Source organism: Atractosteus spatula, chromosome 28 (assembly GCF_055471065.1).
Source record: "Atractosteus spatula isolate fAtrSpa1 chromosome 28, fAtrSpa1.hap1, whole genome shotgun sequence".
In the NCBI taxonomy this organism is placed as follows: Eukaryota; Metazoa; Chordata; class Actinopteri; order Semionotiformes; family Lepisosteidae; genus Atractosteus; species Atractosteus spatula.
In genome coordinates this window covers 8,331,501-8,359,405 of record NC_142733.1, presented here as the reverse complement: position 1 = coordinate 8,359,405, position 27,905 = coordinate 8,331,501, and the positions used below count along the sequence as shown (strand labels likewise).

The 27,905-nt window shown below is 42.9% G+C and overlaps 2 protein-coding genes across 2 annotated transcripts; both read right to left on the bottom strand.

The window, feature by feature from the left end:
* Positions 1 to 272: 272 nt before the first annotated feature.
* plppr3b (phospholipid phosphatase related 3b) lies at positions 273 to 17,680 on the bottom strand. The gene is made up of 8 exons (XM_088907543.1): positions 17,217 to 17,680; positions 12,483 to 12,586; positions 9,961 to 10,146; positions 9,277 to 9,406; positions 8,384 to 8,579; positions 7,384 to 7,441; positions 6,532 to 6,705; positions 273 to 5,641 (listed from the first exon to the last, which is right to left on the bottom strand). Exons 2-8 carry the CDS (start codon positions 12,561 to 12,563, stop codon positions 4,352 to 4,354), a joined length of 2,115 nt encoding a protein of 704 aa, XP_088763669.1. The 5' UTR covers positions 12,564 to 12,586; positions 17,217 to 17,680; the 3' UTR covers positions 273 to 4,351.
* Positions 17,681 to 20,660: 2,980 nt separating this feature from the next.
* On the bottom strand, positions 20,661 to 25,035 carry LOC148813966 (cathepsin K-like). Its single transcript, XM_088907541.1, has 7 exons — positions 24,910 to 25,035; positions 23,708 to 23,830; positions 23,442 to 23,615; positions 23,018 to 23,242; positions 22,667 to 22,832; positions 21,985 to 22,090; positions 20,661 to 20,760 (listed from the first exon to the last, which is right to left on the bottom strand). Exons 1-7 carry the CDS (start codon positions 25,033 to 25,035, stop codon positions 20,661 to 20,663), a joined length of 1,020 nt encoding a protein of 339 aa, XP_088763667.1.
* Between the last annotated feature and the right edge of the window lie 2,870 nt (positions 25,036 to 27,905).

Here is a 27,905-nt window from a genome sequence, read left to right as displayed (position 1 = left end):
ACATTCCTCTAATAATAGCACCCTGTAAGATTTGTGGCACTCTTCTCATCTTAATTATGTTGTTCTTCTTCTATAACAGCATGGTAATGCATAATTTAGGAAGATGGCCTATTGGGCAGGGAGAGATTGCAAACAAACCCCCAGAGAGATAGTAAATGAAATTGATTGTATTTACCTTTAAGAACCTTTCTGCCTCCTTTTCCGAGTTTATTTACCTGCCTCCTGGGAAGTTTATGTGCTCCTTCTGCCTGGGTTGTGCTGGAAACATCTTCTTTTCTTTGCTTTAATTTTTAAATGTATTCTGTCACATAGTTTCTGTCCTGCGAAACAGTGACTTGTCTCTGTTCTAGGCCTGTCAGCCAGGGAGCAGAGAGCACAGCGCACAGCGTCTGCTGGGATGCAGGCCTCTATAGCTGGAGGTAATTGCTGCTCAAGTGAAGGCCAGCATGTACAAGTATTTCAGTTGACAGCTGTCACCTCGTTAACCAGGGGTCAGAGCGTCCGTCAGAGCGCCAGCAGGCTGTCACAGTGAAGGCCCAATGAGGTGTGTGTTCGAACATAGTTCTACTTAAAACTCGGAAACAAAGCCTTATTTTTGTTACTGTCTGGATACATGTAGGCTGTGTCACTGATAGGATAGAATTCTGCTGCCACAGAAGAACCCATCTGGACTTTGCTGTTGAACAAGAATGAACATTTTTGAAAGGGTTGTCTGGTTTCCCACAGAACCCTGAGCTTACTTATACTGTATATAGTAGTTCAGCCTCAACAGTATCACGTTTTATTGGAGGAATCAGTATATACAGTAGTAAACTACTGGATAACTCATTCTTTCAAGCAAATATATTATTTTTTAATTTAATTTAGGGATGTTTCATTTAAAAGAAGCTAACAATAAGGGGTGGAATTATTGGCCTTGATCGTCAATGATTATAGCTTTGTCTTGGAATTAGGTGATCATCAATAGACAATTCCTTATGTGGTATTCAATATCCATTGATTATGCTGAATGTTACAAGAACATATCTTGAATGCTCTGAACATTATGATGAATGTTATGAGACCAGCAATGTGGTCATATACCTGAAGGTTCGTCATCATTCAGGTTTATGTGTGACATGCAAACAGACCAAACCCTAAGTGGATAAAAATGTACAGGACGGTGAAGAAAATTTGTGGATTAGTGTAATTAACAGGACAACGGCTGGGCTAAATTACAATTTTAAGTTGCTGTTTATAAAGCCCATCTTCAGGGTTATTTCTTTTATGTGTCACACCTGCTACAAATGATCCTATTATCTTTTTCTGCTCGGTTTCATCTATTACTGTGTACCTTTCTGCGTTTTCTGTCTGATCCTGATCAAACAATTTGGCACGAGAAGGATCACCTTCTGAAAATAACTTGGAAATATTGCCTGGCAGGGAAATCAGATTAGCTTTGCAGTCTTAAGAAACCCTCAGCAGAGCTCTGACATCTCTTTTCCTGGTACTTAAGATTTAAAATGGCAAACTAATAGCATCTGAAACAGGAGCAACTCAAGAATCGCTGCCAGAAATCTTAATTAAACTAGTCATCAAACATGCTCTACTGTCATTTTGACTTGTTAGCACCCTTATGGGAACACAGAGGGCTGTGCTTGCTCTATGCTTCACGTGTCATCTTCAGAGAGACTTGAAATTTAGTACAGAAAGGGTGTGAGCAAAATTTGTAAAAAAAAAAGGGGGAAAAAAGTAACAAAAAGATGACAAAAGGGCTCACCATCTCTCAGGTCAGACTGCAACTGTGCAGTCAGTTTAGAGACTGGAGTCATAGAGAGGACGTAGGACTAGGACTCTCCCTCTCTTTAACAGCTGAGACACCCCTCTGGGCAGCCATCACCCAAAAGAAAGACATTTTACTGACAGCCACAGACAGAGCTCTCCGTTTGGTCATTTTTGTGTTGTTGTTTTTCTTCTTCTTTACTGACAAAGCAAAACTTCCAACTGACACCACATACACAACATGCAGGAGACCAGCTGCAAAACTGCAAAGATTTTTACATCAATCACAGACTTTTAGAGACTGGTAGAAAACCCAAAACAAAAAAACTCCAGAAATAACTCTATTACACTTGCCTCCTATTGCTTTGACTGGGAAGGTCACTGTCATTATCCCTCTTGCTCGAGTCTGATTTAATCCACCTGATTGATTTCACGACTGCAATAAGTTGCACTTTCTTGATGCTGGAAAAACATTCTTCAGTCATTCTATTGACTATGTGAAAGAAAAAGGTCTCTCTACATTGGATTTAATCACCTGCACTCACAGAAAACCAGCTCACGTCTTTATCATGTGGGTGTGTGCTTAAAATTGCAATAAATCCATTCCATTTTAAAGCTTTCAATTTAAAAATTTGCATACTAGATACTTCCTAGTAGGGATTTCAGTTCAAAACTTTTCACATAAGGGAAAGTCTCCCCAGGGTATGACAAGATCAGACAGCTCTCTAAAGCAACACAGTATAAGAAATTTATTTTTCATAATTTATTCCAGATCCTGACCTACTTATGAATAACACTTTCAGTCTTATCAATGGGCTTTAATTGTCCCTTGAGATCGACAGTGCTGAAACTAAAATATCATCTGATTTTGTCTTAGAAAGGGAAATGGACAAGTTGGCCTTTCTTTATTTCCCTTCAGACTAGGTCACTCACAGAACCAAGATATGTTTGTGTTTCAGCAGAGGAATAAGTCATCACCGACTGCTGCATATAATCTTTTCATCCACAATTCTATTAAAAAAAACTAATTTCCCAACAGCCACAAATAGCTTAAACATAAAAATACTTGCAATCGTGAGATCATGGAGCTATTGGCAATTCCCCTGATGAAAGACTTCAATTAAAAACAACAGACTGTGCCGAATGACAAATTATTCAAGGGTTTAAGTGAGCTACAAGGATTTTGCCTGTTCGTAAAACAGTGAAAACGATTTACTGTACTAATTCTTTAATAATTTGTTTCACGGAAAAGATGCTAGAGATGCTAGGAAAGAATCCCCATCATCTACTGTGGGCCGAGAGGTTTCTTTTTAGATTATTTTTTACAAGATGGTTCATTTTAAATCATAACATTAAGCTTAAGGCTATTCTGAATACACTAGGTCACCTTTTTGTTGCAGCTATGTTTCATGTTGTCACTTGTTTTTCTTTTTTTTTTTCAAATCACACATGATAGAAGAGTTTTCTGGTTTTCATTCCCACTAGACTCCTCAAAAATGACTTGCCCTCTTTTGTTCTCCAAGGAGAAACAGACTCAGATTCCAAAACCCAATCTGCCCAATCTTTTTTTTCCAACCTGTATTCATTTAATCATTTTCATCTGGAATCGTATGGCATTTGTTGCATAGTGTGCTTAAGTCCAATTTATTAAAGCAATTCCAAAACAGTTAATGTTGTTAAGCTAGATAAGGTAATTAAAGTAAGTGATTACAGCTGAAAGTGCCCAACTTATTGCATCATGAAAGGGCAGCAGTCAATTCAATTGTTCAGTTTTCCCTTGTAAGACCATCACACATCAACTCCAGATGTCCTGTCCCAGTCCACTGACAGCTGTATTGTAATTCATGTTCCATTGGAATAGATTCACATGTGAAGCCTGATGCCACATCAAAGGTAAAGTCAGGGAGCTGCAGACTCATCCAACAAGCTGCCTCTTAAGGAAGCAGTTACTCCCTGAAATCAGAGTTCAGTCCAAGTGTCTGAATTTCTTTAAAAATGACCAGAACTGGGAACGCAAAGAGTCCAGCTCAAAATAAAACTTTTTTTAAAAAAAAGTTTGAGTCTTCTTCTGTTAAAAAAACACCAACGTGCTACTTGACAATCGAGAGTGAACGGAAGGACGGCCACTACAAAACAAAGGCCAAAGATTTCTTCATGAGAAAAGAAAGCAGTTCAATAAACGCAGATTACAAATGCATTTAAAACAACCGAATACTGACAGAAAGGTCTAGTATGGCTCCAGCTGTGGTGCTCGTATTCCTTAAAGAGACAATATGAGGATGAATGTGTATTTTGTTTTACTTTGTGTGTTTATTCAAAGGTGTAATGCGGCACCAAACCTTTTCCCTTAAGGGTTTTTAAAGTTTGCCCAGAGCCACGTCTATTTTTGTACTTTGCACCAAACCTGATTCAAAAACAGCATCTTTCCCTCAGGCACGTCTCCTTAACTTAATCATTCTCACTTCGAGGCATCCGCTGCATGGCCGGGCCAGACGACGATCGGTATTTTCCATGCAGAGCGCGTATTCATGATCACTTTGGTGCAAAGTTCTCCCTGCTGAGCGGGAGACCGCCTGTGATTTCCAGAGGTTTAGTTGCCCTCCTTGTACCGCCGCCCCGCCTGCAGTTTCCTGTAGAAGGGGTCCTGCTCAGTCTGAGGAGGGGCGATGTCCCGCTCCTGCCCCAGGTGGGGCTGTTTCCGGCGGAGGGTGGATTCCCGGCTCCGGGTTTCAGAAGCCAGGTCCGAGTGGGCCGCGGGCTCCGGGTCGGGGTCGCTGGCGGAGGATCCTGGGGAGACGCTCTTGACCGGCCGGTAGCCGCGGCTGGCCTCCCGGTTGAGGTCGTTGAGTTCGTAGCCCTCGCGGATCTCCGAGGCGCTGCCATTGGCGCTGCCCTTCCACTCCCAGGGGCTGCCATTGCCCGAGGAGACGTGGACCACCGGGTGGTGGGGGGCGTGGGCGTCAACGGTGACGATGCTGGAGCTGTCCCGCTCGGAAGGGGGCCGGTAGTGGGGCGACTCGGAGCTGGTCGAGGTGGCCGACGAGGAGGTCTCGGAGGACTTGGGGGTGATGGTGACCATGCCCTGCTGCTTGGACATGGCGATGACCTGCATGATCCGCGGCTGGTTGGCGGCGCGCAGGGAGCCGGGGGCGGGGATGGGCCCACCCGTCTTCTCGGCGATGGAAATCCACTTGGCACGGGCGCCCGAGCAACTTTTGGGGGACACCGGGGGGGCTTCCTCAGGGATGTGCACCAGCTGGGGTGCACCTGGCCTGGGTTGGATCACCACCCTGGCGCCTACGCCGCCGGCGCCGGTGCCGGCTCGGCTGGCCTGGACTGTGGGATACAAGGAAGAGGGCATCACCAGCTCTTCCTCCCCGCCGTCGTCTCCCGAATCCGAGCCATCCATGCTTCCCTCTCGCCCCTCTTCCCCTCTCAGGCTCATGCTCCTGAGCTCCATGGACTTCTGCTTCCACTCGGAGACCAGCTGCTTGGAGCGGAGTGGGTCCAGGGGCACGTGGATGGTCATGTGCCTGCGGGCTGGGTCTTCAGCGGAGGGGGTGTTGACCCGCGGCAGGGTGTTGCTGAAGGTCACCATGTTCTCTTTACCCATAGGGCTGCGTGGTGCCAGGAGCTCTACGTCCACGCTCGCCCGCTTCAGACTGCCCAGGGACACCTTTTCACGAGGCACCCGACTGTTCATCCCGTCCAGGCGCTGGGGAGCCGACAGCTCGTCGTTGCTCTCCGAGGCGTGGCCCTTGTGGTACACAGAATCGTGCCCCCGCTGAGTCAGGGCCCGCAGGGCATCCTTGGGTGGGGGACGGGCAGGCCGGGGGGCGGCGTCTTCGGAGGATTTGAAATTGGCAACAGCGTGGAAAGCCTGCAAGGAGGGAAGAGAAGAGATCTGGCTCAGCCGCGATGATTGATGGTTAATCCGATTGCCCACTCTCAGAACTTTTGAATCCCTGTACTTTGTCTATGTTACACTATTATCACAGCAGAAGAGGTTTCATTTTTTCTTGCAAAAAGAAATCCATCATTACAGTGCTCTTTTATTCAGTGACCCTAATAAAAGTGAAAAGCATGGCTCCTATGTTTTAAAAACCTTAAAAGATGCCAGACAAGCTCATCGGTGGTGATGTGACAAAATGCTCTGTCATATAGTTTAGTTTTTAATTAGTGAAGGTGTTCTGGTGCCTTTTGATTCTACTTCCTGTGTTCCTTAAGGACATATCATCATAATTAAACACTGAGTCACTTCAGCTTCTAGCTCTTCCGTGGGGAAAGAAAGCTGATAGAGCACTTGTACTTGCCCTGCGATGGACTGGCGCCCTATCCAGGATGTACCCTGCCTTGTGCCTGTTGTTTGCCGGGTAGGCTCCGGTTTCCCGCGACACCGTATGGTATAAAGCTAAATGTGTTAAATGATATGGCATGACAATAAAGAAACTAAGTCATTAGTGTGTGAGATGAAAGTTAGATGTAAGTAAGATGCATGTATAATGAAAAAAAACTATAAATTAATAAAGTAAAATTTACAATCAGTTTTCCAGATTAACTCAGTTAATAGCTGTGGGAATAACCAATAACTTAGATCTACTGCACTTAAGCCTGATCTCCTGACAGAAGGAGCTCAGATTCCCTGTGCAAGGAGTGGTCATGACAGTCAGTGATTAAACTGTCCTTCCGCACTGGGGGATGTAGATGTCTGCCCGCTGCAGCTGTTGTGCTGTGCTCTGTTACTCCCCTGACAGCCAGGTAAAGACTCACCAAGTAGGCAGCGATGCCTGCTCCAATGAGAAACCCCACATACACGTCAATGGGGTGGCTGCGGTACTGTGTAATCTGGGTCAGGCCTGTGAGTCCGGCCGCGATGGCAAAGGCGAAGACCAAAACTGGCTTCAGCAGCTTGGTGCTGTCCGAGATCGTCGAGTTGAAATACATCTGAGGGCGAGAGAAACGAAAACTAAATGACCAAGCCAACGACTGCACAGTAAGAACCTGCAAAAACACCCATCACAGCCCAGTCGGCAACCAATCAAAACTTATGATGTCATGAATGTCAACCCCCTGAAATGTCAAAAGTCTCAAGATGGTTGTTACAGTTGCTGCAGGTGATCATCACATTAAGGTTCAACATTGTTCAACCTCTGAAACTAATCTGCTCGTCGTCTGCCTTTCTTGCTAGTAAAGTGAATGGAGGCAAGTATACTGTGCTGCCGGTTGAGAACTTGTTCCTAACTGGTCGTTAAATTACAGTTAAAGAGGGTTGAAATTCATTTATGTGTGTAAATTGAAAGTAACCACACTGGTGAATGGACAGCCACAGTGAATATGGTTCCAGAAGTGCTGAGAAAGACTAATATCTTTGTCAGGAAAATAAGGCTATGTGTTCAATGAAGATTTTACTACAGTTTTACTACATTCCCACAGTACTTCACTCTCGTTCCATATACACAATTCATTTGCATTGCATTATGTGTTGATGAAACCTGAAAGGGGGTAAAATTTGTATGAAAGACTTTCACCAAATATTTTTTTCTTGCCGATTCAGACAGATCTGGGCAGGTGAACAGGTGAACAGGCCAAAGACAACGGACAAGACAGCCTGACAGTACTTACTGACACATAGACAGCAGCAAAGGCAGAGAGAGTGGCATGCTGGGAAGGGAAAGTCTTCCTGTGGTAAAAAAGAGGCTGTATTAAGAATTGCTGGGGAGAGAGAGCCAATACAATCAATCTGTATTTCAAACAAATGCTAATATTCATTATTTTCAAACCACTGCTGAACTGATCCTCAACAAGTCTATGCCAAGTGAATAAGAAAAACTGGAGGTAGTCAAGTACAGCTTGTACGAGTGTGAGCAAACCTACAGTATGGTTAATGCAGAAATAATGCTGAGGGTGTATACCACCTGATAGCATCAATTAGAATACCTGCAGTGCACACATGACAAACCCTTGCAGCAAGCAAGCAGCAGGCTGGCAGAACAGTGTCGAACACAGCTGGATGTCCATGCCCTGGGATAAAACTGCTGTATAGCAGAGCTGCACTTTTGATAAGCTGTGGATATATTCTTCATTAAGACCATTCTTGGCATGTAAGCAAGCTTTTGTGCATTGTGGAATTATAGGCAGAAACCCAATTTCAAGGACTTGACAAGGCTATGAGATGGTACTCATCTTAGTAAGGTACACGGACAGCACATTTAAGTACCCCTGAGAGGGTGCATAATGTGACCATCTTAGTATAATATCACTGGAGATGATAGTGTTTTACATTGTGACAGCTCATAACCCCAAAACCCAATTTAATGAATATCATTCAGCACCGTGCAAAATGTAAATATCTGCATCTCTAGCTATATCACAACTGCTGTGTCACTTCAAAGACTTACAGCAGCACTGTAATATGTCAGATTTCACTTCATTCATGTCATCATATCCCAAGTCACTATAGCACGGGTACAGTTCTCCGTATTATTTTTTTGCTGAAACATTTTCAAAGTGTGGATATTAGTGCCTATAAATAACACAATAAATGTGATCAAATGGCTCATATTGTGAAGATAGTGCACCTGGCGCATCAGCTGTATCTGAAGCAGAAGGCTGCAGCAGTTACCTGGCAGTGAGGATGGCGTGCTGGTCTTGCCCAGAGCAGATGTCCCGAGTGATGTAGGGGTTGGTGTCGCAGGAAATGCCTGGCAGGGTGTAGTTGGGTTTGCAGACAGTCAGGAAGAATGGAGCATGATAACCTGTGGCTAACTGGATCACATCAGTAACAAGGGCTGTGGCACAGAGCCCAAAAACATGCACACCTGGGAGAGAAGGACAGGTAACAGTGATAACTCCATGTCTGGAGGGCTGGCAGACACATTATGGGAAGTTTCTTATCTTCTAACTTCAAAGAAATAAATCAGACATAAAACCAGACCAGAAAATAATTAACCCTCTAAGGAAGTACAACATCTACAGCAGTTCGTTTTTTCCTAACCTTTTTCCGGAAACTGGAGTCTATCGAAGTCCCTACCCAACCCACAGGGCCACGAAGATCCAGTCAACTTAGAATAGCCGAGCACAAACGCAGAGAGAACATGCAAGCTCCACATAGACTGGTGCTCCACGCTGGAATTGTGTGGACCCTGGGGCTGAGAGGCAGCAGTGCTGATCACCACACCACCATGATGCCCATGGCAATTAATTTATCCAGTTTATATATTGTATTGATAATGATGACAAAAAATACAATACTGCAATATTGTGAAGGTAAATTTTTCTATATATATTTACACAGGTTGTACAGAATTTACCCTTTACAAAAAACAACAAAAGTTGCTCTTATAATGTGCTTTAATGTGACGGTCTTGTACTACATAAAGACATTCAGTCATTTGTGCATACATGCATACATTGATACTGTTTGTCTATGCAGATGAAGATATTGTTACCTACATCTCTAATATCCATTTGACTTTGGACATAGGGTTACAGAGGCTTGAGGGAGGGTCTCCTTACCCACGAACCGTACTGTTCTCCGCAGGAAGGAGTTAAAATTGCAGCCCCCCGCGTTGATGCTGCCCTCAGCTCCAGGCCGCAGCTTCAGGCGGGACTGCATGCAGTAGACCAGGCCCTCTCCCATCATGATCTGGCAGAGAAGAACACAGCACGCAGCCCGGAGGACTCAGTTAGGGTAAGGACGGTTTGCATTATCCGTTAAACGATTTGTCTCTTTCATGGCAGGTTAGCAGCCAGCGCCTTAGTAGTTTCAACTGACCTGCCACTAGAAGTCACTTAGTCCTGTATTGTGTAAATAGACTCACATGAGGTGAATTAGTTAATCGGATACCTGGTGATGGCTTTAATCCAGAATAGCTTTGAACAGGGATTCACGTTGCTGGTTGTTAGAGTAGATGTTTCTTTTGTGCGTACGTTGAAGGACTTTACTCAGATAAATTCTCTTGGCACAGTATACTTCTTTCTTTCCGGTGTGGTTTGTCTATGCACTAAGGTCTCATGAGCTATGTGAGGAGAAGTAGGTCTGTCACATGTCTTATTCTCAGAAACCTAGGTGCGGTTGTTCTCTACTTTATTCGGCTCATGTGTGCGGAAAACTCTGCCTTGTTCTTGTTATCTACACGACACTAGAGTGGGGGGGGGGATTCGGCTGGCTTCTGGCCCAGGGTGTAGGCAGGTACTCACGGAGGCAGCGGGTCCGGCGAAGGCCAGGCTGAGCAGCATGAGGAGGGGGATGAGCTCGTCGCCGCTCTCCACGTAGGGCATGCTCAGGGAGCGGTCATGGCACCGGAAGCCCACCTGAGCTGGCTGCAGGAGGTCCGTGAGCTCCAGGAAATACAGGGACACCATGGAGGAGGCCACGATCGGGAGCTGACAGAGAGAGAATGTCAGGAGGGTGAGGCTCCTTAATAAACCCCCTCCCTTCGATTACTGACACAGTCACTGGGGCAGGGATCTCCATCCCTGTTCTCAAAGAGCCCCAGTGCAGTTACTCTTGTAGTTCACCCTAGATCAGCCATTATTTAAAGATTAGGAACACTTGCATCCATCCATTTTCTAAGCGCTTCATCCAGTATAGGGTCACGGGAAAGCAATCAATGGGCACCAGGGGGGAGTTGGGAACACTCGTTTAAACAATTGATCTGTTAAGCAGGTAATGATTCAATGAGGAGCGTCAAGTAGGTAGCTGCATCACCATGTGTAGGCTGTGAAGGGGCGAGTAAAGGTTTATTCTATGCCGAAAAGAAAAGAGACACAATATCTTGGCTGTGGAACCTTCTTCAGGTGTGAAGGTGCCTTCTTCTGGTGTCACTTTCTTCAGGTGAGGCTCAGTGGGCTTAACCACTGTCTTTGTACGCCCGTAGGCTTCCTCACAGTGCTGGGGCTGTGAGTTCAAACCTGGATCTGGGACACTATCTGCGTGGTGTTTGGATATTCTCCCCATGTGCGTGTGGATTTTACTCTGGGTGCTCCTGTTGCCTTCCACAGTCCAAAGACATACTGGCAGGTTAATTGGCATCTGGGAAAACCGGCCTTGGTGTGAGTGTGTCTGTGTGTGCCCTGCAATGGACTGGCATCCCTTCCAGGCTATACCCTGCCTTGCGCCAGTTGCTTAGCAAGACAGTCTATGGCTCCCCCATGACCCTGAATGGGAAAAAGCTGTTAGAAATGGATGGATGGGTGTTCAGTGAGGACCCGAGAGTCTGAAGGATTCTGATTTTTGTTCTCAATGAGCTCTAAGTTACTCAATTGAACCCACCACCTGTTTAACTACTCGTAGTAAAATTGTTCCAGGCCTGTAGAGATAAAGTGTACCTACAAGACCTGCAGGACTGAGGCTCTCCAGGACCAGAGACCTGGTCACCCTGCACTAGGGGGCTGAAAGTATGAGAAGAGCAGAAGATTTCATAAAGAAAAGAAAGAGAAGCATCCCAGAGGGTGATGCTGACAGTGGGGAGACACTCTGAGCTCTGAAACTCTCAGAGAGAAATTGGAAGACATTATAATTTTAACTGCAGCAAGAACATCTAGGTTCTTAGCTTAAGTTCTGTAGTTAATGGCAGGATGCCACTAGAATCAACAAACCTGCCCATGCTGATAGAGGGGCCGACTGACATGGGTTTATTACTTTTATCTAAAAAAAATCATTTTGTTATTATTAGAGAGACAAAGAAAAGAGAATGTCTAAACAACACAGCCCCACAAATCAACTTAAGCATTACAGCTTGCAATAAACCGAACCGTAACTCAAGAGATCACCATAAAACAGATTCTCACTCCTTCTGGTGGATAGTGATACTCGTATCGCCACCTAGTGTGTATTGTCTTCAACTGCTCCAAAATACTGCCCATGGTCCTGTTTGTTGAACAAATTTATCTTCTACTTGGTGAACCAGGCTTGTGGTCCCTTATCTGAATATGTATATGGATTTACAGTCTAGGATCTACAGTAAAAAAATACCTTGCTTGAGAGGATAAAGAAGATAATACCTACACCTTCAGGTTTTCTTAATAAATAAATGAGATGTCCAAAACATCTCATTTATTATTATTGAAGTAAAAGAAATGGCACCATTTAGCCATGAAGGGCTTGGAACTTGTTTATCAATCTGCTTTGCAATGCTCAATGCGTTATGATTATATTGTGGCAGGAAGAGAAAGGTGACCTTGCATTGCTTTTATTCAATATTTAAGGCTTCCGGTGCCATTTTTAGAGTACCTTAAATATTAAATAAAGGTAAAATTGAGTTCCTTGGAGTTAAGCCTTCAAGGAGCCTTTAAACAACTCACAATCCTTCCATCCATCCTTTCATTTTCTATCTGCTTTATCCAGCACAGGAAGCTGGAGCCTGTTCCAGCAAGCAACAGGCACAAAGCAGGAGAAACCCAGAATGCCATGCCAGTCCATCGCGGGGCAGACACACAGACACACACATAGACACAAACTCACAAACATCAAGGCGAGGTTTCCCCCCAAAAAAATTACACTACCAGTATGTCTTTGGATTGTGGGAGGAAACTGAGCACCCAGAGCAAACCCCCATAAATAAGGGGAGTGCATACAAAATAGCAGGCCAGGAACTGCACCAAGGTTCCCAGCATTGCAAGGCAGCAATGCTGACCACCACGTCTGGCTGCCGCCACAACTCACCATCATTAACTGTATTCTGAAATAATGCTGCAGTGTAGATCAGAAGGCTACCCACCTCCACAAAATAGAAGCATGGCAGAAGTGTCAAGCTGTCTTTGGGAGGCTTCTTTTTGGGCTTGTCTTTAGGAGAAATCATGGCGATGTCCAGCAAGGATCAATCTGAAACCAAAAATCTAGTTATACGCCATCCACCAGCTCATCTACAAGCACACCAGGAAGAGCTCACACAACAAGTCTGCAAATCCACCCTGCTATGATTCTGTGTTCAGAATTTCCTTCATATTTAGAAATTGCATACTCACTGCAATGCTCCTCTGAAAAGCGGCTCTGGCTAGAACTTTTAAAACTGATGCAGACAAAGGGAGACACTGTACGTAAAACACTTCAAGACATTGATAATGTGTCTTTGCATTAATCTGCTGTACTCCATGTGTAGGCACATGTAATGTGTTTTTACATACATTCCCACCTGTGAATAGTGATGCAGGCACCATTACACAATCCTGAAGAGCCCTACAAATATTCATCTTGCAAGGTATAGTGAAAGTCAGAAAAAGCAAAATGTCATTGAGTTTTTGCATGGTAAAGATGGCAAGAGGCAGCATGGCTTGTATCCCCCAGGGAGTCTGAGACTATATGATGACCTGAGTTTGATCCCAAATTGGACAGTGATAACCCCTCAGTCCCTGACATGGGCAGCTGACAGCTTTCTTTACACTGAGCAGTCATTAACGAAACAGACTGCATTACTAGGTATTACCCTCCTGACTATTATCTTCTAATCCTGCCAGCTGAGGTCTAATTAAGATGTCAGAGAGGTAGGAGGTATAAAGAAAATGAGATTCTGAAACAACAAAAGCAGAAATGACCCCCAAAAGGGGCAAATTGTCTCACTGTTGTAAGGCCTTTCTCGAACAATGTTTTTTTATGAATATACTTTGCTCAATTTCATTAAAATTCTTTGATGAGAAATGCAAAAACAAAACAAAAAGAGACACATCAAATCAGGACCATCCCTTCCATTTTCATGAGCATATTAAGAAGTCATTTAAAATAGACTGCTGCTGATCCAAATGTGGAGCAGGAGGTAAACACGTTTCCAAAGCCCGGTAAGGTAGGTCTGCCCGTGACATGACAATTTGAGCCCCTGAGAAGTGTTCACACCACAGGAGCTCGTGAGTGTCAGAACGATTTGGAGTGAGAAAAGACAAAGCAGTCTGGAGAGTATTCCCCATACCCTCAGAGCATGCTTATGAGAACAAAGGGAATTATTTGAATGACAGGGAGGAAATTCAGCTCACTGAAGACTCTAAGCCCCTTGAAGGCTTTTTCTAAGATCTTTAAAATCAATTCTACAGGCATAAGGGCATTCCGTCCATTAAGACTTGCGTCGTTTCCTTTGAGCTACTTTACAAGAACAAAAGATGAGATTCGCACAAGATGAAAACATTGCTTTTCCCAAGCAGGATATGGGAGCTGACACCCCAAAGTGCTAGTTTATTAAACACACAAAGACGTTTCTATAGGAAAAGAAGGCCTTTCTATCCACTGAGGCTTGTTTGTCTTTCAAGAGCGAGCTGGGGAGTTAAACAAAGTCAGGCCTTTTGCCTGAAAGCACTAGCTTGCCTATTGTAGGTGGGAGCAAATGAACAAAGAGGGAAGTGGAGCACAGAGACAGAGGGAGAGGAACATTTTCCTTCAAAGAAGAGGGGAAAAGTGGCTTCTCTTCCAAAGACACCGTGTGGTGAAGGGGAGATATTTTTCAGCTGAATTCCCTTTACCACTTAACTTACAAAAACTGTAAAAATGTCCTGTTTGCCTCTTAAGAAAATTAATAACCTCAAGAAACTCAAGAGCAAAATCTATAAAAGGTACCCCCTACCTGCCCCTACAACTTATTTACACTAGCTAATAACAAAAATAAAACAAAAACAAACACTTGTCTCAATTCGTCTCTCCTCCACTGCTCAGTTCCACAACCCTGACATCCATGTACCTTTCTCTCCTCCACTTCAGGTTTTGCACATAGAAGCAGCTTTTAAATGGTGCTGCTGTTCTTCAATTATGACTCACCACTTCAAGAATGTTATTTACTCATATGTACTAAGTAGAAAAGACATTTGAATTCCAAAGGAAAAACACAGGCAAATCTATAATAAATATGTCTTTAAATCATTACATCTGTTGTCTTTTTCTCTCACTATCTAACTGTACTAGAACTTTGATGTGAGAAGAAATGCATGACTTACAGAGCTCTTTAATAACTTTCATTCCCACCTCTAATATATGACAAGTGAGATACCCACTCTGTTCAATACCCGGCTTCTCCATCACAAACATCTGGCACCTGGATGTATATATATTCAGTCTGTTTAATACCTAGCCATTGCCTTCATAAAACTCTGCCATACTCAGTCTGTTTTATAGTTCATATCATTGAAGATTTTGGTAATAAACACGTCTTGCAGTGCATAATTAAGTCTAGTTATCCTTCCTTTTAGGTGTGCAGACCTGAACACAATGTCCTAGATATGTGGTAACTGTGACATTAAACGATTTATCCATAATGGACTGTAACAGCACAGCAGCCCACGTAAGTACACGATTGCCTTTCGAGAATGAATATTTGTCGATCAAGTTAATGTGTGATTTGCGAGTGGTTTTGGAAAAAAACATTAGCTACAAGCATTATGAAGTAGAGCATTGTGCAGCTCTAAATTGTCACCCTTTGATAGGGGGTGCAAGAACATAATTTGTGAACCAACGGGGTGTAGCCTGCAGTACTGTCCATACCTGTGAAGTTTACTCACTGATTCAACTTCACTGCACTGGGAAGGAGTGGGATTTGAGCTCTAATCGCATTATACTGAGAAACAATATTGCATCTCTCGCCCCAGGCTACCGTGATCCTAGTGAGCGAGGTGATTTTAGCTCCTAGTTTCATCTCTGGTGGATGAGTCAACTTAATCACGACATAAACAATCAAGTTATTACCACTTATACATTGGAACAACTAAAAAAGTAGAGTACTCTCCTGTGTGGTTTTCCATACTTTTGAAATGTAATCCCCCTGCAGATATCCATATTATTTATTAAGTTTATTAGTCACAATGTTCAAATGCTAGTAATGATGAGTTTCTCAGATTTACATGGCAATTAAAAGAAAATAACATTTATCGCCAGCTAACTAGAGAGCAACCTGAATTTCCGGAAAGACCTGCACCCATTCAAGGCAACTGTTTTAGTGGATATTTATTCTTTAACCATGTTTTGCTTTAAAAGTCGTCACGAATTGAAGCTGACTAATTTGCGTAACGATATAGAAATTAAAATTGCAATGCGTGCTGGAAAACTAGCGAACAGCCTTTCACATGTAGCGGGGGGAGGACAGCTCGGTATAAAAGCTATGCAGAAGAACTCAAGAATACACGAACCTGAAACGCAATGAAAGTAACGGAAGAACTAGCACATACTGTAAAAAGAACAAGGAAGAACCACATCACGAAGAGGGCAAAAAAAAAAATCCTACAGTTTAAATCGGCAGAGGTGCACTATTTTTCAAACTGTGATGAAAGAAACTCACAAGCCAAACAGCTTCCTCTCCTACTGGTGCCTCATCTTCACTGACGGAATGCAGACTCGTCCCTGACGCACAGGCACATAGCGTATTGAGTCAATCTGAACCCCTCGCTTGACCATGCTTTGTACAAACCACTACCGAGCATGTAGAAACACTGCAATTACCTTCCAAGACTAGACTACACCGCACTAAAGCGTTCGGCGGGGTCACCGCCAATGAAATTGCATCTTTATAAACTGTTGTCTCAGGTCTTTAACAGCGGAAACCTGTCATGAGCTGGAACGTATTCATGAGCTGCGAAAACGAGGGGATGCAGGTTGTGTGTGTTTAGGATTCCAGCGAGACAGAGGGGTTAATCTCCTGTCCATCCCGGAATCTGTGGACGGCCACTTCCAGGCGGGGGACGTGTGATGGGTTTCAATTCTAACCCCACTGCCGTCTCGCCTCTGCCCACTTCGCTCCTGGATCACCTGCGCTTTCAACCGGCTGAGCGACAGGCTGGTCGCAGTGAAGAATATCGCAACGCAAATGAAGCCCGATCCCTGTCCCTTTCAAACCGTCTGTGCCACTGCAAATCGATACCTGTACGCTGGAAGTTTTATTGTACGGGCCGCCTCATCTCGGTAACAATTGAAAACAAATTGTTACGTTTTGGTGTCTGCCAAACACATTATCGACTTACTGTACGTCACTTTAGCAGTTTGGATAACGTGTTTCACGTTCCTAACTGGAAAAGACCAAAGCTGGCCTTGCAATAAAAAAAAGCATATACTAATTTATTTAGGCTATAAAATCCATAATCATTGTCGTGGATACCCATCACTGCATCAGATCTAAACAAATCATTTCTGAGAATTCAACGAGGCAAGAACAAAGTATAAAATTGTTATGACGGAATATTATTTTTTACTGAACAGTTTGACACCCCCTTTCAGTAAAAATATAGGGAGTGAAATATTTTGAAGAGATAACACCCTTCAACGGCAAAAGTAGGTCAGATCGGCATTCGATTCAAATGCAGTATCGTCCGAAACTATTGTAAACCTGCAGTGTGTGTCCAACACGCTGTTACAAAGGGCACATAATTTAAAAATAGGAACTGTACATCCCTTCAGCAAAGCACGCTTTTACGGCGTCTGTCAGACAGGCAGGCACACATGCGTCCGTGCAGGTCTACAGAAATTCGTGACAGAAACAGAAATGTCTCACCTTTATTGTTTTGGGGTTTTTTTTGTGTTTGTTTTGGTTCCCCAAACCTGAAGACAAATACGTCTATCTCATTTAAAACACGAGCAGCTCTCTGCGGTGCGTCCGTCTGCGGCTGTAATTGCTGCTCCCGGTGCCTCTGGTCAAGCTGTGCCTTTTTTTTTCCGCCGAGCCTGGAGAAAGAAACCCCGGCAGGCAGCAGGGTACAAACACAAAGGCTAGACCGATTTCCCCGCTTCGCTTTGTCCACTTCGACGGATTATAAAGCCGTCTTGGGGTGTCCGAAGCGAGCAGGGGCTCTCCTGGCTTGCCGCCGTGCCTGGGACTGAAGAGGGGACCGGTGAGCCTGAGTCAGAAGCAAAGGCAGTTGCCCGGCTTGAGGTGTGGGAGGAGAGATCCAACGCGAGAGTCTGGAAGCAGCACTGCTCAGAACCAGAGCCGAGGCATTAGGAACACAAAGACAGTGTGAGAAAGAGGGGGGGAGGCGCTCTCCCCTCCGCACACCCGTTCTGGAAACGCGCACACACTTTCCCTTTGCCTCGCTCGTATTTCGGCTTGTGGTTTCCATAGAGAAACCCCAGCGCTGCACAGCTCTGAAGACAAAGACATCTAGAGAGAGACAGAGAGCTGTAAGGGAAGGGGGGTGCTGGGGTCTCCGTCTGTGGTCACAAGAGGCAAGCTGTGCGAAACCCGATGAATGAACTTAATGAGAAAAATTTGCTTGTGATTTTTCTGCAGACGCCGCAGCTATATTCTCTCACGAATTTCCGGCATCCTTTCCTACACTGTGGTTGGTACTGTATGTACTGTATAGATCAGCCCTTTGAGTTTCTTTAAAGGCTAACATTAATTCGAATTAAATTTTATTATTATTATTAACTCTGGATTAATATACTCAATGCAGAATTAGCTCTTTATTTAAAACTGCAGCACCTGGAGGAAACCCAGGCAAACACAGGGAGAACATATAAACTCCATGCAAACTTCATGTGACATACATTCACTGACTACACTCTACATTCGTAATCCATACCTAGTGGATCATAGCATAATGATAATCATGGTGCACACCCTACCTCTTGTGACTACCTTACCTCTTGTGTGACTCTGATTGCTGTACACGTAATGCACTTATGGTATTTCTTATGTCACAGAAGGAGGTACTGTGCCAAGTTCAAATATCACAGTAGCTGTCCCTGTACCTGCATTATCTTCTCAAACATGAATAAAAGCATATTAGTTCCACCACACTTGAAATAAAGTTAAATTTAAAGGTCTAAGGGTTGATGTCCCATTTTCAGAGCAGTGGCAGGTGAACAAACTGGTAGTTTTTTTCTGTTACCTTAAGAATTGGTATGAAATGGTACAGTAGCTTTGAACATTTTAAATAGGAATCTTTTTCCTTTCAGGAGTGTGTTCGATATTGGCACTGATTCCTTTAGGATTGAAAATCAACGATTACCCTTCCTGTAGAATAACTCTGGCATCTCGAGTTGTATGGTATATACTGTAGCAGAAATTGCACATTGTTAAAGGCCCTCTGCCAATCAGCTGCCTTTTGTTGCAGACGATTAAAGTATTGTTTTGAGAAGTTGTGGTGTGCAGATTATGTTGCTTTGTGTGAGAATAAGAACAGAAATTGGATGTAAACTCTCATACAATGGTAATGTGGTGTTTCACATTTTTTTAATTGTAGGGTTTTACAGTATATATGAGTCAGCTCCATAAATACAGTCAGCAGACAGAGTTTTCATACTATAAAGAATTAGCTGCATTCTGTATTAATAAGACATTAGGAAGCCTAATATAAATTCAATAAACTCGAGCAAATAAACATTTAGAAACCAGTGCTGTGAAATCCCATTTTATTTATTTTGCATTATGTTCTTATTGCAGAGGTGGCCCCCAGTGTCACATTTATACCAATGACAACATCCGTAATACCTGAAACATAACTGCAATCTCACATTAATTCTGAGTGCTGAAGACAGATCCAGCCATTTCTCATTGCTGTCCTCTCTCACTTGCTGAAACCCAGCCACTAGCGGTTTCCTGCACAAGCAGACGCAGGGCTTGACTGAAGTGTTCACAAGCAGAGTGGCAGGTCTGGGACATGACACAGGAAAGGAATGTGTTAGGGAAGTGTGCCATCATAGCTGTTACAAGCAGAACCTTCTTCCCTTTGTAGTGGTCGTAATATTAAAACTCTGTTTTAATGCAGAAGTCATTTTCAGATGTCTAGGCATAAAACAGTGTTAGTGTTGTGTGAGGCAAATGATTGAACACAGTAAAACATGCAAAATGTTTTTACAATATTCTGAAAAGCGTTACAAAATTCTGAAAAGTGCTGGTGCTCCAGTATAATTGATGTTTTGAGAAATGCTTATAAGCCTTATCCTCCTATATTGGACCATTGGGAACACAGTATATAGGATGAATCTGGGTTTAGGGTAGAGAGGCCTCAAAGCCAATCCTAGCAGGACTTAACAAAGAGCTGCATGGCCCTGCTCCCTCCCACACTGAGAGATAACAGGCGTCATACTACAAGCACCATGGTCAAACCATCTCACCCACCAAGGACTGGATAAGCCAACTGATGTCATGCTCCCGATTTTATTTTGAGTGAGACAGTTAAATTTAAACTGTAAAAGCAGGAAACAGACCCATCTGCTGTGGAGTGGGAGTGGGAGTATTTAATGTAAAAAACAATGTCAGCCTCCTCCATCTCATCCCTGAGTTTGTCAAGCCCACAGGCACAAGGCACAAGGCTTTGTTCTACCCTTCCCCTCCCGATATTTCCTTCCTTCCTCCCTGTTTCTTCCCTCCAGTAGAAACTAATGAGTGCAGGAGCTGTGCTGACTGAGAACCCTGTCACTTGCTCCCCCAGGAACCCCCTCTGATGAAACCCCAGGGCAGGGCACAGCTGTGCCACAGCTAATAAACACAGCCAGCCCGTGTCCCCCCCCCCCCCCTCCTTGATTGAGGTCATTAATTCCTCAGAGCTCTGCCAGCTCTGGGTTCCAGGAGAATGCCATTTTGACATTGCAATATTGCAGACACTGTGCATTTCACAGGAGCCCTTGTTTCTGCAGGAAGTACTTGCATACATAAACCCATTGCCTTCATACAGTGCCCATGTATGACAGTGTGCACATTTCTGTTGGAATCACCGTGTGCCGACTGTACACATCACTGCACGATTTTGGGTGTTTTATAGAGTTCAATCATTTGACAATTTCTAACCCAAAGGGGACTTTTTTATACACCTTCCACTGTCCCACAAGTGTGATGTTCCAATGTATATTTCAGAAGAGCCTCAGTATGAAATGACATAAAGGACAACCTATATTTAATGGTGAATCACGTTTATTTATTGTGTATATGTATCTTGTTTCGGTGGGAGAAAGGCACTTGGGATCACGGTAGTCTCTGTACTTCGAAACGGAGTCACACGAGAGGGACGACCCCATACTGGCTGATCCCACACTGGCTTCCTTTGTCCTTGGCCAGGCGGAAATAGCCGTTCTCCCCCCAGTAGGGCCCCCAGCTGGAACAGAGCAGAGTGATCAGTGGTGTCATATAGAGGCAAGTTAATCATATCAGGTCTGTTCGTCATAAATCCACATTACTGCAAACATCCGCCAGGAGGCACAAAAGAAAGGAACATCCATCCATTTTCTAACTGCTTGATCCAATACAGGGTCATGGTCTTGGCATGCAATGGATGCAAGATGTGTTACTCCCTAGATGGGACACCAGTCCTCTCAGGTCACACACAGACACAAACACGCACTCACTCACACCATGGAGAATTTGTCCAGAAGCCAATTTCTTGACTATGGGGGAAAACCAGAGAACCCAGAGGAAACCCATGCAAACAAGGGGAGAACCTGCAGGCAGAGCGCAGCCCTGCACTGCCTGGCAGCAATGCTGACCACTGCACCACCATGCCACCCAGGAGGGAACATGCATGACTGAAACAAAAACGCCTTTTACATGCACCCACCTACTTTGTGTGGTTCCCTTGCATTCTTAAAGCAATCACATGGTTCCTATATAAATAACTTGCTAGTAGCTAAAAGAACACGATGACATGAATACCATTTGTCTTCCAATTTTCAAACATTTCTGGAGTTCTTATATTCCATTACAAGACCTTTATAAGGTACATTCGAATCAATACATCTAGTGTATTTCGGCCTCGCTGTCCAATGCTGAGAGTAAATGCATTGAATTTGCATTATTCAGAAGGAAGCACACAAATCAAGGATGTCTTGTTTATAGCAAGTTTGCTGTTGCAAAACACTCTTAGCACCTTTTGCCAACAGAACAAGTAACCGAAGGAGCAGGGCTCTTCATAAATCAATTATATTATGTCCCTGCTTTTGTACAGGTATGTTTTGTTTTCACACACATTACACTGCTCAAGATCAGTTGACAGCACTGTTTACAGTGTTTTTATTCTATCGCAGATTGTTTTGCTGCAGATCAAGATTTGTATTTTCATGCTTCACAACTGGCTTTATGTACACCTCTGTGGTCTCTACAGTCCCACTGAAAAAGCCCAATTGATTTGACAGATGTTATGAAGCAGAGACAGCTTCTACACTTCTGCTGACATTTGATTCATTAAGCAATATTATTAAGAAGGAGAGGCAGGAGAATAAGATTCTTACACCTGTTGGTTTTTTGCTACAATTCCTACGACTGGACAGCAGTCTTCACATGTACTTCCATGGGAACTACCAAAAATTTCAAACCAAATGCTCACCTGTTCTTGATTGTCCAATATTTATTCGATCCCTCAGAACCAAACCCAATCAAGACTACAGCATGAGCAGTTTTCCATTTGGAGCACGTAGAGTCATAAAAGATGCCTGAATGACAATCATGGAGAGAACATAACAACACTGTAATATACTCCAGGTGCTTACAGAGGTGGCTCCCACCCTGGTCCTGCTGACCCACACATCTGCTGGCTTATATTCCACAAATACTTTCATTAGAGAATTGAAGCCTTACTGGATTTAAGTTTAAGTTGCTTCTATTGAATATTTGCATTTTATTTCTTGTCACAAGTTTGGGATTTTATTTCACTTACAAAATGCAATGGGAAAGCTCAAACATGTGAGCTGGGAACAAAGAGCTACAATTTTATGATGTCAATGAAGGGTTTGATTGTGTAACTGAGGGCTTGGCTGGAACAAAAACCAGCAGGGGTGTGGGTCACCAGGACCGGGACTGGGAATCACTGCTTCTCAATAAGACTAGAGCTGTTAAAAAGTCTTGTTCAAACCAAAGTCTGAAGAGGAGACTTCACAGCAATCCAGACTCTTGAAATGTCTTCACAGTATGCCCAAGTACCCAATCCCAAACTCTTCCAAAAGTCTCTCAGTCACATTTTGGTTAATCTCTGAAAATCTCTTCCCTCAACAAGTGAGAGAGAGGCTCACCTTGTCTGTAGAACTGGAAGTTGATAGTTGAACCATCTATGGCAACTGCCACTGGGCCAATGGTGACTAAAGCGTCTTGTAGAGCCTGTTCATCACCAATGGGCAGGAACTTCCAGTCACTGAGTGTGGCCACAATCTTGCTCTTGTCAGCAGTGCAGGTCCGGTCCTGGACAGAGAAGGAGAGAGAGAAGAAAGTTACGCAGGACAGCAATAACACTTGAATCATTCTTCTGCAGGAACATTCACTATTGTAAATGTTATATCGATTGGAGTGAAACAATATATTGTAGCACAATCTTCTCCCAGAGAGAACTTGATTTCCAGCACACTTACTTCTGAAGCATCTCTCACCTGCATGGCATAGGGGTAGGTGGCCTCAGCCTGGATTCCTCCATTCTTTATGATGTAACCATAGGACAGATCAGCATAACCTCCTCTGCAGCCTATATTTCCTTCTGAGGTGGAGCAGTCTATCAGCTGCTGTTTGCTCAAAGGAATCAGCGTGCCTGTCTTCTTCTTCCACTGAGCCTCCAAAGCTCCAGCAGCGCTGAACGCGTAACAGCACCCACAGATCCCCTGGGAGAGAGTAAGAACACGAGCCATGATGTGGAGGTGAAGTCCGAGGGTTCTACTCTAGAAAAATAATACTGTACAGAATCGCATCAAATCTCATCTAATGGACAATTCAGAGAGGGCATTGAGAATTTTGTTTGCAATTTTTTTTTTTGTTTACAATGTTGTCATCTGAGAAGGGCAGAAGAGTTTTACTACTCACCTGATCCTGGACTGGAGTGACGTAGCCCATGGTCCTGTAATCAATGCTCGTGACGTTCAGCTTGCTGGCTGCCAGGCGCAAGTCTGTGGCCGACAACATCACATTGGTGCTCCTGGGGAGTGCCTTCTTCACCAGAGTATTCATCTGTGTCAGCTCCACAAACTCTTCAGAGGTCTGAGGAAAGAGAGGTGAGCTCAGCAAGTTCTGGAATAAACACAGCCCGAGATGAAACAGATAAAAGCTAAATTATACAGAAAATCACTCACCAGGTCTCCAAATTGGTTCATGCCCATTTCATATGTCTCCTTGCCTTCTCTGTATCTCTTGTTGTGACTCTCGATAACTATGTAGTTCTTCTCCCAGATTTCTCTTCTCTGTTGATCCCCTGCCTGAAGCAAAACTTCAATGTTAAGTCAGCAATAGTATAGAAAATGCCACAGCTCCCTCTACTGGCATAGGACCCTTCTGGGCCGCTGTACATCTGGCCTGATAATTGTCTTTTCATTTAGGGTGGGAAGAGGTATTCAGTGGAATGAAAACCTCATACACTGTATTCTATTTAAAAGCAAAATGAATTACAGAGCACTCTTATTTATTAAGGATCAAAATGAAGTCCTCTAATACAGTGTTAAGAAACCGAATTAATTTCCCCCCTGTTGTGATTTCAAACTAGGACTTACATCACAGCAATAATGTTGGATGGCTGCTCCATCACATGTCTTAATTGTATTTAAATAACTATTACTGTACTTATTTCCAATCGCCGGACAGTTCCTTAGCCTACCAGGAGCTGATTGAGTTTGATAGGTAAAAGCCCAACATGTAAATTATGAAACAGGTTTGGTTTTCTCAGGTTCTGGCCTTGATCAAACCATGTATTCCTCCTTTATCTGTATCTGTAACGTGACTAATAGGAGACACTGAGTGCTCAATCCGAAAAGCTGCTTGTCAGACTCTGAGCAAATTTAGCTGTGTCTTTGCAATATTGGAGATTTGAACCCCATATTGTACTAGAGATCTGATGACCAATATTATTTCAACACACAGTGTCTATGTACATTTAAACTGTTTGAAACACACAATTGAGCAATTCAAATTTTAAAGACTGATAAAAACTAGATGTGTTTGAAACATGCATGGTGTTATTTTGTTTTCTATCAATTAGGGTAGTGTTAATGAAAATATATTATGGTTTAAAGGAAAATATTTTATCCCAGAAACTCCAGGCACTATGTTTGAAGATTCAACTGATATCTAGGCACATAATAGACAGCAGCACTGTGGGAGTCACAATTAGAGAAAAATTAAATTTAACAGAAAAATGGAATTGTAAGTTGCTTTGGAGAAAGGGGTCAGACACACAGGAGGAAATTATACAACAGAGATGATTTTTGTGAACTGAGTGTCCTTAAGTGCTGACAGTGAATTCAGTGTTTCCCTGCTGATCAGTGAATTCTTTCCTACTCACTCTCCTCCTGGTGACTTTCTTGTGCTTCATTTTCCAGTTCTCCCACTCCAAGTCCAGGGAAGGGTCAATGCAGGTGCCCAGGTGGAGGCCGAGAACCAGAGAGGCCAAGACGATGACAGCCTTCATAGTGAATCTGCAGGAGCGGACAGAGATTGAACAGTGTGAGAGACAGAAGCAAATCAGATTTTTGACTGATCTCCATTTGTCTATTTCATTGTACTCAAACTGTTTATCTCCCTGTTCTGAGATAATTAAGTAACAGAAGATTCCAAACTCCAACCTGTATTTATACCCGTATATAAAAATGTTCAAAGTTGGAGTAAGTCAAGTGCCTGACTGAAAATATCACTGTCTTCCACAATATCCTGCCATTCTATTAACAGAGGAAGCCATGAGAAGAATTTCACTAATATTCAAATATTAGGCTTCAATTGTGTCAAATACTTGAACAATTGTTTTCTTGCTTGAGTTAATCACATTCTTTAAGAGATGTGAAATGAAGTAAAATTCAGAAATAACTGACAAAATGTTCTGGAATTTTCACACTGGCTTCACATTTAAAGCTTTAGACCAAAGTGGGTCACTTCACTAAGATTTAACAAAAGTGACCGTCCAGGCAAAGAGAGACAGTGTCTCACCTGTGTCTGCTGCCGTGTTGGGTTCTTCAGACAGTGCGGAACGATGGCTACCTCTTCCTCTGCAAGTGAGGTCTTCCTTGTCCAGAGACTCTCTCTGCTACTGACTGCTGACCAGTCCAGGACGAGACCTTTATACTGTTTGTGGGTGCAATATTTTTATCCAAAGCAAACACTTGAGTAAAAGAATAAACAAAAATAACTCTTAGTGTTGAGACATCAAAGGGTGTAGGGAGTTTGTATGAATTAGTCAGAATCAGTCATAAGTCAGATGCACCTACTGGAAACCCAGACTGGGAGTGTTTCAATAGGTGCATGAAATAAATATTTATTCAGAGTTTGACAGCTAATCTCGGAAAGCAGTGCTCATCTTCTCTGCATTACTGAGAACAAATAAGGAGACAAACCAGAATTGTATTGAATATGCAACATAAGTGCTCAGTTGAAGAACATTTACATTGAAAGAGATACAACTGAACGTGCTCCATGTTGTTCTTTCATTAATTAAACAGCCAACCAGCTCAAAAGAGAAGTGCTTGGGGATCAGGAATGTAAAAATAACAGTCTGTGAAATAATTGAGAAGAAGTTCAAGATGTTGACTTCTAGTTAGGTCACAGATGGAGCACTACTTTAATTAATGAGCTAATGTCTCAGACTTCAGTAAAGCTCTACAGCACAGGCCTCAGACTAAAATCAAAATCAATTAATTTTTTCATATTAATTTAGTCATGCATTACAACGGATTTAATTAAAAAAACTGTGTCTCTCTTAAAAAAGTCGCCAAGACATTTCCAGAAGCATACATTGACAAATCGAAATTGAATATGCAACTCCAAGGGTATAAGGACATAATAACATTCGGCCCATTTAGTCCCTTTCATGTTTAATTAAAACTTCCAAAATGACAGTCTGACACAGTCTTTGATTCAACAAATCACAAAAAACAATGTCTATCCTGATTGGCAAGATGGAAGTGAGTTGTTGGGAGGGGATGAGTTCCCAGCGTGAAACTGAGGTGGAGGTAAGAGAGGTGTTTACCTGAAGAAAGAGGAGCAGTGATTTTATCAAATACCAGGATTTAAACCATCTCCTTAGGCATACAGACCAGCCTGCAGCCCTCTGTCCACACACTCCTTCTAAACGATTATTTCCACTTAGTCCACCTGCCTGTAGGACCTGAATTAGTTACCTCAAGAAGAATTTCATCACTTATTGGGAAGAAAAGCTTGCACAGACAGTACAGAAGGCCCTAGTTGGTTTGGTCTCCTGCAGTGTTGGCCAATACATTAAGAACTTTGATCTATTCTGGTGAATTTCAAGGACCTCAAATTTAGGACCAATCATCATTACCCTGCTTTGAGTCACTAGTATCCAGGACTGGACACAACAATACACATTTTTCTACATTATATATATATTGGTAGGATCTAGCTTTTTAAATTCAATTAATGCAGTAATTTTTGCCTGGAGCCTCCATTAATCTAATAATTGATTTATAAAACAACATATTACTTTCTAATTCCCATATGGCAGATTTAGACTGGAAAGATATGTGGTTTGGTAAATAAGATTATTTTCTTCTGAGAATCCCAGGGGAGATGTAAACAGATAGGTTAGTTGATGAGATCTTAACCTTTTTGTTCTATACAGTTTTGCAGTAAAAAGCAGCAAAACATAAACGATAAGTAAACCTCTGCCAAAGTTAATGGCAATTAAATCTGTTCTTTTCTTTATAAACAAACATCTCACCAATGGTATGAAAACACTAATAGAAAATAATCCCTTCATTCCCTGAGTTCTGGGCTTTCGAACATACTGTAGTTTGAGTTTTTAATCATTTCCTGTGTTGACTTGCTTGGGTTCAATGCTCAATTCATTGGATCTCACAAGAGCCAAAAGACTTAGTGAGTCAGATGAATGGATCACCTAAGGAGTTGTGGATTGATTTGGTTCGCTGAAGTGATTTGTTTAGAAATAATGAATCTATCAAGAATTGCACATCTCTGTCTGCTAGCATGATCTATGGTTAAAAGGATCGGTTATTTCCTAATCTGTTACATGGTCTAGAATGTTTTGTGTGTGGGACTTCATAGTTACATGTGCAGTTTGACACAGGTCCAGGATGCAGTCTTTGGCTACTTGGGGTTGGGAGAGAAATTTCATTGTCATTGCATTGGAATTCAGTTTTCCTAATTTTAATGGAATGATGTTTGAATTTGTGAAGTCATGATTCTGCCTTACGTGTAAAAAAGGAAATAGAAGTAGCAAATACTGTAGGAGATGTTAAAGTAATTTAAAAAATCAAGACAGAATTCAAGACTGGTCAAATATCTACTGGAATTTTATAAAGAAATTTATTG

Bases quoted from the DNA above. Each gene is read 5' to 3' on its own strand.
- LOC148813966 (XM_088907541.1), bottom strand. From the start codon at position 25,035: ATGAAGGCTGTCATCGTCTTGGCCTCTCTGGTTCTCGGCCTCCACCTG. The intron at 23,616-23,707 runs GTGAGTGATTTT...CTCTTTCCTCAG, and splicing joins TGAACCAATTTGGAGACCTG to ACCTCTGAAGAGTTTGTGGA. The intron at 20,761-21,984 runs GTGAGCATTTGG...GCTCTGTTCCAG, and splicing joins TATTGGACAATCAAGAACAG to CTGGGGGCCCTACTGGGGGG.
- plppr3b (XM_088907543.1), bottom strand. From the start codon at position 12,563: ATGATTTCTCCTAAAGACAAGCCCAAAAAGAAGCCTCCCAAAGACAGC. The intron at 9,407-9,960 runs GTGAGTACCTGC...CTTCTCTGCCAG, and splicing joins TCGCCGGACCCGCTGCCTCC to ATCATGATGGGAGAGGGCCT. The intron at 7,442-8,383 runs GTAACTGCTGCA...TTTTTACCACAG, and splicing joins CACGCCATCCTCACTGCCAG to GAAGACTTTCCCTTCCCAGC.